The sequence below is a fragment of the Mesoplodon bidens genome (assembly GCF_964165515.1).
Source record: "Mesoplodon bidens genome assembly, chromosome: 5".
Lineage (NCBI taxonomy): Eukaryota > Metazoa > Chordata > Mammalia > Artiodactyla > Ziphiidae > Mesoplodon > Mesoplodon bidens.
This window is the reverse complement of record NC_138161.1, coordinates 100,087,834-100,097,925: the sequence shown is the minus strand read 5'-3', so window position 1 is coordinate 100,097,925 and position 10,092 is coordinate 100,087,834. Positions and strand designations below refer to the sequence as shown.

The 10,092-nt window shown below is 51.5% G+C and overlaps 1 protein-coding gene across 1 annotated transcript; it reads left to right on the top strand.

Moving 5' to 3' along the window:
- Positions 1-7,428: 7,428 nt before the first annotated feature.
- Positions 7,429-8,721, top strand: CAMK2N2 (calcium/calmodulin dependent protein kinase II inhibitor 2; the record flags this gene model as incomplete). Its single annotated transcript, XM_081234825.1, has 2 exons — positions 7,429-7,760; positions 8,651-8,721. Exons 1-2 carry the CDS (start codon positions 7,592-7,594, stop codon positions 8,719-8,721), a joined length of 240 nt encoding a protein of 79 aa, XP_081090951.1. The 5' UTR covers positions 7,429-7,591.
- Positions 8,722-10,092: the final 1,371 nt, after the last annotated feature.

The window sequence follows — 10,092 nt, the reverse complement described above, 5'->3', positions numbered from 1 at the left end:
CAGTCTGCTTCACTGAAGAGTGCCTAGTTTTTGGTTTTGTTTGTTGTTTTACCACAAAAATTTTAAAAGTGCCTCATCCTCATCCCGCCTCTCTTTTGCAAAAGAGTATATGGATTTGACCTGAGAAGGCTTGGAATGGTAGCAAATCCATCACCCATTTCTTGACTTTCACCTCAGTTCTCAAACCTCTTGCTGTGAGCATTTCTAACATGGAATGCTCTTGTGGCTGAGAGAGGGTAGGTGATGAATGGATCAGGCTGAGAAATGTTGGATTGCTGTCTTTTGGCATTTTCCACCCCAAAATTGCATGTTCTCAAACAAGAGACAGTACAGTGTCATAGTTAGGATGAAACAGTCTGGATTCAGACTCGATTTCCTCTCTTGTAAAATGGAAATAAGAATAGTACCTATTGCAGGGCTTCCCTGGTGGCGCAGTGGTTGGGAGTCCGCCTGCCGATGCAGGGGACACGGGTTCGTGCCCCAGTCTGGGAGGATCCCACATGCTGCAGAGCAGCTGGGCCCGTGAGCCATGGCCGCTGAGCCTGCGCGTCCGGAGCCTGTGCTCCACAACGGGAGAGGCCACAACAGTGAGAGGCCCGCGTACCGCAAAAAAAAAAAAAAAAAAAAAGAATAGTACCTATTGCAAAGGATGGTTGTGAGAATTAAATGAAACAATACTTGTAAAATGCTTAGGACAATGTGTGGCGCGTGATGAGTACTCCAGCTGCTATTATTGTTGTTGTTATTATTAAAATCCTATAGGTAGAAATGAGAATTGCACGGCTGGAGGAAGCCTGTTCTGTTTCCCAGATGGTAGAGTAGGCACATGGGTTCTAGGTTGTCAGGGGTTCCCTGAGCAAGGAACTTTCACATCCAGCCACACTGTGGTTTGCAGCAGCACGACCTTGGGGTATCCACATAGGACAAGTCTCTGGAGTTGTTCATGTTCAGTCTGATGACAATGTGGCATCACATCACTCACCTCTTTCCCCTCTCCTGCAAGCCTGGATGAAGCGAAACATGGCAGCAGGATCAGTCCTGCCACATGGAAAATTCCACCATGACATGGCCATGTGAGTATAAGCAAAGCCACTTTGTAAGGACTTTCTGGCAACAGGTTCATTAGAGTGGTCCCATGGCTGCTGCAGTGACGTGCTGTAAGTAGCCAGCTTATACAGCACTGTACCATGGCCAGCCACTGCTCCAGGTGCTTTACCTCGATGTACTCATTTATCCCCGTGGCACTTATGAAGCCATTTTACAGATGAGGAAACTGAGGCATAGAGAGGCTGAGTCACACAGCTAGTAAGCAGTAGAGCTGGAATTCAAACCCAGGCAATCTGACAGCCCTCTGAAGAGCAGGTTGGCAATATGAATCAAAAGGAGGATATACTTCCTCCCAGCATTAGTTGATAGTCTTCTGCCACACCTCTGGAAGAGTAAGGGGAAGCACATAGTTTTCAAGCCAGACAGACCTGGACTCAAATCTGGGCTCAAATCTTTATCAGGTGTATAATCTATATTAATTTATTTGAAAGCTCTGACCTTTCACTTTTCTTCATCTGTAAGGTGGGAACAATCATCCCTATCTCAGAGTATTGTTGTAAGAATTAAATGCAACCACATAAGAAAGAGGCTGGTACCTGCTTTTACAGTGTTCCCAGTTTCACTAGGTTTGGCCTAAATGGACATTTCCTTTCCATGCTTCTTTGATGACCCAAATCATTTATTAGGTTCACAGCTATTCCTGAATGCATGTTAAGTACCCTATGTATAAAAAGGCTTGGAGGTTGCTCTATTATTATTTTTTTTTCTTTTGGCTGTGCTGGGTCTTTATTGCGGCAGCACGTGGGCTTAGTTTCCCCAAGGCATGTAGGATCTTAATTCCCCCGACCAGGGATCAAACCCACGTCCCCTGCATTGGAAGGCAGATTCTTAACCATTGGACCACCGGGAAAGTCCCTGCTGCATTCTATATTTCTATTTTTTTTCCTCTGTGTTTATAACCTTTGACTCTGTTTTATTCTCTCACTATTATTTTCTCTCTCTTTTTTGCTCTTCTTTTCCTATAAGAGTAAGTTTTGGGGGTCTATTTTTCTCTAAATTGTGAATTGAGAGGGAATGGAAAATGTTTATGTGTTAACTTACAAGAACAGTATAGTCATGAAGATAACAACACACATTAATGTCCAGTGTTGACAAAGATGGGGAATGTGGGCACTGTCATATACTGCTGGTGGCTTATAAACTGATACAGTCTTTTTGGCAATATGAATCAAAAGGTATGTGTACATATTTTCTGACCCAGAAAGTTGAATTCTAGGAAATTGTTCTAGGAAATAATCATTAGCTACAGCATGTTTGTATCAATTAGCTTTGGCTGCATAACAAACCTCCCCAAACTTCATGGATTAAAATAGCAAACATTTATTACTTTTCATGTTCAGTAGATTGTTTGGGTGATTCTTCAGGTCTGGGTTAGCTCACCAGGAGCTGAATGGTGTAGCTGAATGACCTCATTTACATGCTTGGGCCTCAGCTGGGATGGCTGGGCCCAGTCTCTGTGTGGTCTCTCCTTCCCCAGGAGGCTAGCCCAGGCTTCTTCATATGGTGGTCTCAGGATTCCCAGCAACAAAAAACAAGGCAAGCCCTAGTACATAAACACTTTTCAAGCCTCTGCTTGCATCACATTTGCTAATGTCCCTATTGAGCAAAGCAAGTCAGGTGGTCAAGCCCAGATTCAATGATGGAGAAATAGATTCTACTTTAAAAAAAATATATTTATTTATTTGGCTTGCAGTGTCTTAGTTGCGGCACGTGGGATCTTCACTGTGGCATGAGGGATCTAGTTCCCTGACCAGGGATCAAACCCGGGCCCCCTACATTGGGAGTGCAGAGTCTTAACCACTGGACCACCAGGGAAGTCCCAGATTCTACTTCTTGATTGGAAGAGCTATTAAATATTTGGGCCATTTTTCTCCTACAACAAATGTTCATCTCAGCACTGTCTACAGTAACAAAAAAAAAAAAATGGGAGGGATTCAATGTCTGAGAGTAGAGGACTTGTTAAATAAATCAAACATCCATACAATGGGATACAATGCAACATTTACAAATGATAGAAAAGAAGAGTTAATACTATCAGGAAATGTTCTCCATATAGAGTTAAGTGGAGGAGAAAAAGAATTACAAAATCTCATTTTATTGAAGCAAAAAAGTAAAAAAGCTTAGGTTAAAAAAAGAGATTGGAAGGACATGCAACAAAATGTGAATCTGAATATATCTAATGATGAGGTTACTTTTAACTTCTTCTTTATGCTTTTCTGTATAATAGCTAACAATTCTATTGTCTAGCGCTTACCTAAGCACTTTATGTATGTTAACTTATTTAATCCTCACAATGACCCAACGAAATAGAGTCTACCAATATCACTGTCCAGATGAGGAACCTACAACACAGGGAGGCTTAATAACATACCTAAAAGTCACACGTCAGGGAGAAGGCAGATCCTTCATTTGAATCTAAACTCCATGGTGTCAACTACTAATCTCCTTTCTAAGTCAACTGATTTGTCTAGGGTCAGAGTGTGATGTTTGATAAATGGACTATATCAACGGTTTTAAACCTTTAAAAAAATCACTAAAAGCTTTTTATTGCAAATGTAATATACTCCAGAAGTATACAGAATAAAAGATGAACTTCATTCTGCCAGGATCCCAGTACCATCCTCAGAGATAAACATTATTAGCAGTTGGGTATGTATCCTTCCTGCTCTTTCTTTTATATGCATTTACATACCTAAATACACTGTTGTGTGTGTGTGTGTAAGTGTGCATACGTATGTATACACACATATGAAATCATACTCTACACTTGTTATTTGGTGATATTTTGGCAGGCCTTGGAGATCTTACTATGTCAATCCACACAGATGTGCTTCATCCTTTTTTGTGATTTATCAGCTTCTGCTAAATAGAAGAGTCCCAGAAATACCCTCATGGTGTAGGCTTCCCTTGAGTGGACAGGGTGGGAGCAAAGGGTCCGGGGAGAGCTTAAGAAAGGAGAAACATGATCATGAGAGATGTGAAAAGATGACCCCAAAATACTTCTAACTGATTGTATTTGTTTCCTAGAACTGCTGTAACAAAGTACCATGAACAGGGTGGCTTAAAACAGAAACTTACAATGAATTCCCTGGTGGTCCAGTGGTTAGGATAATGGACTTCCACTGCAGGGGCCGTGGGTTTGATCCCTGGTTGGGGAACTAATGCCACGTGGTGCAGCCAAAAAACAAACAAACAAACCCAGAAACTTATTCTCTTACAGTTCCAGAAGTGAGAAGTCCAAAATCTAGGCAGGGCCATGCTCTCTCAGAAGGCCCTAGGGAAGAATGCTTCCTTGCCTCTTCCATCTTCTTGTGGCTCCCAGCAACACTATGTGTTCCTTGGCTCGCAGCCACATCACTCCTATCTCTGCTTCTTCACGAGGCCTTCTCATGTGTATATATGTCTTGTTCACTTGTCCTCTTCTTACAAAGACACCAGTGATTGAATATAGGGCCCACTCTAATCCAGTATGACCTTAGCTTAATTTGGCTACTTAACGTCTGCAAAGACCCTATTTCCAAATAAGGTCTATTCTGAGGTTCCAGGTAGACATGAATTTTGGCGGGGGGGGACCCTGTTCAACCCACTACACAGGCCTACAGTTTCCACTTGAATAAAAGTGTCATTAATAATTGTCAAAAGGCATATTATTCTTCTGAGAACGTATGGATTAATCCCACTAGGTTTTGAGGGGCTTTCAAAAGAAACTCAATGCATTTTCACAAAAATCCAAGCAAACTTTACTTCATTTTAGCTGTGAAAATGAATTTTCATCTCATGGTCAGGGATGCAGAACATCAGAATTTAAGTAAAGGAGCATAATTTAAAGAACTCCCTCCAGGGCTTCCCTGGTGGTGCAGTGGTTAAGAATCTGCCTGCCAATGCAGGGGACACGGGTTCGAGCCCTGCTTCTGGGAAGATCCCACATGCTGTGGAGCAACTAAGCCCGTGTTCCACAACTACTGAGCCTGTGCTCTAGAGCCCACGAGTCACAACTACTGGGCTCACGCGCTGCATCTGCTGAAGCCTGCGCTCCAGAGTCTGTGCTCCGCAACGAGAAGCCCGCGCACCGCAACAAAGAGAAGCCCCTGCTTGCCGCAACTAGAGAAAGCCTGCACACAGCAACGAAGACCCAACGCAGCCAAAATTAATAAATAAAAATAAGTAAATTTATTAAAAAAAACTCCCTCCAAATTTTCACAACATAGCTGAAACATATATTACTATATCCTTACAATTATGCACTATGTCTTTTGCTTTAATCACAATCCAGCATGTACCTTACAGGACTAAGATTATTTAAGAAGGATCTCCAAGTTAAATTGTTGTTCCTTCAGTCTCCCTCATTCTGAGGGGAGAAACGAGAAATGTTTCAGTTCCTCACCCAGTGCTCTCATCCTATTCTTGGCAAGAACCTGGATGGCCCCTTTAGCATTTTTGGTAGGGGCAGCTCATTACCTCCTGAGACAAACCACTTCACCTCATGACAAGTTCATCTACAAAACTGTCATTATGTAGGCTCTATCATCTCTAGGCTTCACACTAGAACATGGAGGCTCAGAGAGGTATGCATATTATGCAAATGCATGAGAAAAAGATGGGAAAGATATATATAACAGGTTTTGTGTGATTTTCCATATTTCCCTAAAAGGTTACAGGTACAAATGAACTAATTTTTTAAAACTAATTGTGGGGTCATCAGTTCAAGGCCACACAGAAAGTGGCAGAGGCTGGATTGGAACCCATTGCTGGACGGGGGTGGAATTTTCTGGACTCTCTCCTAGTGACCCTGAGCTCCAGCTTCTCCTGTCCTTCCCGGTCTGGAGGCTCCTCTCACTCCAGCTGGGCCTCCACCTCCAGCTTCAGCCCTCATCCCAGAGACTAGGACACAGCAGAGGAGGGTTTGATAGGGATAGGATTGTGGTCTTGAGTGAGGCCTGTACAGAGGCAACTCTGGCACTTCCCAACCTCGTCCTGAGGGCAGCCACCATGGCATTCGCCTTTGTGTCCCCAGGACTAACACGTGGTGAGGAGTTGCTGGAGGAAGGAGACCCAGCGCCAGGAACTAAGTGATTTAGAGGGCGGGAGGAAAAGCGCTTCAGGGACGGTGGAGAACTCTCCGCCTCGAGTATGGACTGAACGTCCGGATGATAATTACCCTTATCAGCGCTGTCGTCACTGTCACCGAACGTGAGACGCCCCCCTCCCCCAAGGGCAGAGATTGCGCCAGAGCCCTAGCGCGCTAGCGAGCAGGTGACGAAGCCGCTGACGGCCAGAGGGGGAGAGGGGGAGAGAAGAGGGTGCGTTACAGTCCTTGAGGCGAGAGCTGTTACGCGATGCACCGCACCCAGGGCGGAGGCGTCCTCTATCCCTCCCCCTCTACCTCCGGACACAAACTCGCGCGCGCGACACGTCCTCAGGCGCTCCGGGCTTCCCCGCGTCACCTGCAGCCAGGGCGCCCCCCGCGACGCCTTCATTCATTCCTCCTACACTGCAAGCGCAGCGCGGGCCTCGGGGGCTGAGAGAACCGCAGGGCGCGGCGGGCGCTTTGAGCCCGAGTTTCGGCGGCTGCAACAGCGCTGGGGGTGGAGGGCTGCCCTGGTGAGCGCGCGTCGGCCCAGTTACCGAGAATCCTCCAAGAAGAGACCGAGACCAGAAGAGCAGAGACACTTAAGAGATAGACGTAGACAGAGACCATGACACAAAGAGATATGGGGCACTGAGACAGAGACACAGACAGACACATGGAGATAGACTGACATATAAATAGGCACAGACAGAAACAGAGCACAGTCAGAGAAACACAGGCTCCAGATGAACAGTTTAAGACCCGAAGAGCAACCCTGTACAAGAGCGCGCCAGACCCGAAGAGCAACCCTATACAAGAGCGCGCCAACGGCGGGGGCACCACCTATTGGCCTGAGCTATTCCCGCGTCCTGCGGGTTCCCGCACATCTCCGCCGTATCCGACCCCCCCGCTCGCAGCGCTTCCGGTGTCCGCCTCCTGCACCCGTTGGCCGGTACCATTCGCCCAGCAGCCAGTCCCGCCAATGGCAGGACCCTCCCATTTTCGCTCCTTTTCCTCCGCAGAGAGCTGGGCCCGCTCCTGTCCGCACACCACCCCACCCCCGCGGCCGGCCTCCCTCCCTGCCCTGGCCGGTGTCCTCCCCACCTCCACTGCGCCCCGCCCGCCGCGCTCTGCGGCAGTCGGGCGCTCATCGTCATTCCGCTCTCGCCGCCGCCGCCACCCCCGCCCCCCCCCCCCCGCGCACCGCCCCCGCCCGGTCCCCGCCGCCGCCGCCGCCGCCGCCTGCCCAGCGGCCCGGGAGGCGGAGGCGCGGGGGAGGAGGCCCCGCTTGGCTCCGCAGCCCCGGATGCTGCATGACTTCATCTTTCCGCCGGCTCCCCTGCTGAGCTAGGGCCGGTCCGGCAGCTAGCCCGCTGCCCGCGCCCGCCGCAGTCCCGCGCCCACCCCGCACCCGCCATGTCCGAGATCCTGCCCTACAGTGAGGACAAGATGGGCCGCTTCGGCGCCGACCCCGAGGGCTCTGACCTCTCCTTCAGCTGCCGCCTGCAGGACACCAACTCCTTCTTCGCGGGCAACCAAGCCAAGCGACCCCCCAAGCTGGGCCAGATCGGCCGAGCCAAGAGAGGTACGCGGCCGGGGCCCGGAGTCGTCGCTTGACCCAGAAACCCTCCGCCGGGCGCCCCCCGGCTGCAGTTCCCCGCCAAGCGCCAGCAGCTCTTGCCGCAGACCAGCGCAGCCAGCCGCTCGCCGGCCGGGGTTGGAGCGGGGGGGGTGGTCCCTGCTGCAGTGTTGTGTCCCCCTCTTCCCCTCTGCTGGGAAAGCAGTGCTCCGGATTCGATGCTTGCCACCTCTGGAAGTAGAGCCTGGGCATCCGGGCGAAGGGGAGGGGCCGGCCGGGGCATTTGGGGCTGCCTGAAGTGGGAACATGGGGCGACGGCCGCTTCTTCGGGAGCAAACGCTAAGTCGGTGTATGCTACGGAAGAACCTTCGGGTGGGGAGGGATGTCTGACTGGAGAATGGGCAGGGGGCCGGGGGTTCGCTTGTCCTGGTTGTTTGCATGGGGAAGGGGCTCTGTTAGTGCCAGGATCGGAAGAGGGGTTCTAGCCGCAAAAAGGTTAGGTTGGGGAGAGGGCTGGAATAGATGGAGATTCGGTTTGAGGAGGAAATCCTGTTGAAGTGAGGGTGGAAGAGGGGGATCCCATGAGCAAAAGCTTTCCGATCAGCTCGGATGGAGGAGAGCTCAGGCGGCGGGAGGGTTTGGACTGGAAGGTTGAACGGCTGGAGTCTTTGGAAGAGGGGCGTTCCTCCACAAGGAGAGGAGTGGGTCTGTGGGAGCTGGGGTCAGCAGTGGGTTGAGTCGGCAGGAGAGTTCGGACGGGGAGGTCACTGTAGCACGGAGGTCCGAGGGGCGTCTCTGGGCCACGGGCAGTAGCTGAGCGGGGCGCGGGGACCAGGGCCCCATTCTCGCCGCCGCCCCCCGAGGCCGCGCGGCTGACGCGCTTTCTCCCTGCGCAGTGGTGATCGAGGATGACCGGATAGACGACGTGCTGAAAGGGATGGGGGAGAAGCCGCCGTCCGGAGTGTAGACGCGCCGGCTCAGGCGGCGGGCTCCGGGCCCAGCCCCGCGGCGGCCAGGACCGTGGGCCGGCGATGCGGCTGCCGGCGCCCCCCGCCCCGGCCCAGGCGCTCGCGGGCGGGGGCTGCAGGGCCGCGCCGCTTTCGGGTCATAGTCGCTGCCGCCGCCGTCGCCAGGCACTCCGGAGCTGTCCGCTTCAGCACCACGGCGGCGGCGGTAGCGGCGGCGCGGACCGGCCCGGAGCCCGTCGCCGCGCTCATGCACTTTAGAACCTCGGGCCGCAGCCCCACCCCGCACACCGGAACGGACAGAGACCCGCGGCCCTCAGCCCCGGCCCGTCCCCTCCCGCACGGCTCCCCTGCCCCGCCCCTCTCAGGCAGGTCTGGTCCGCAGACCGGCTGCCTGCCAGTGTCGGACCTCGCACGCGGCCAGGGATGTTTGGCTGCACATTTGCATGAGCTTCCCACCCACCTGAGCCCAGCCCTCCAGGCCGCTCCTCACCCTCCACCCCTGTCTGGCGTGACCCCAGCCTCAGCCTCTTTCTAAGGGACTTCCTCAGCACATTTGTATTTTTATATCCGACTCTTTGTTTACTGATTCCCCTCGTGGTTCATGCCCTCCCCCCACGGTCTCGGCCACGCTCTTCTGCGCCTGGCAGATAGGATGGGTGTTGAGGCTGGGATGGGACAAGCCCCCAACATGGTAACCAACCATATGACCAGTCTGCCCATGCCTGACCCTAGGCGGCTCTCTGGCAGACTCCTCCCCTCAAGGTATCACCTTCCAAGGGCCCAGGTCTGATTTTACCTTGGACCCCTGCGTCCTGCCCCTGGGAATCCAAATGGGGGCTGCATTGCATCTTTGGATGACACCTGTAGCCCTAGCCCTGGAGATATTCTCAACCCCAGGGATGTCCTTTGTAAATGTTCCTCCATCCTCACTGTACCAGGAGTGTGTGAATAAACACAGACCCCCCTGTGTGTGCGTGTGTGTGTAGCTGCTGCTTTGGTTTGCTATAGGAGCCAGCCCAAAATGGCTCCAATTCTTTTTTGGGGAGAGGAGCAGATACTTGGGAATCTCAGGTGCATGTAACTGACAGAGAAGCGTTGCCAAGTAAACACAGGCAGGTCAGCCTGGCCTGGGAACATCATTACAGCGTGGCCTCCTTGGGTAAATAATACAACCTGAGCAGGATAGGTCACCAGAGTTGGGGCTGGAGCTGGGGTCAGAAGCAGTCTATATTCAAAGTGTGCAGCCTCCTACGAATACGTCCAGGTTGAATGGGGGTCAGTAACAGGCCCCAGGGATGCAAGTCTCCAAGTCTGGCTGGCATGCACAGGGGTTGTGCTGAGATTTGCCCCTGGGGATGAATCACTGATGG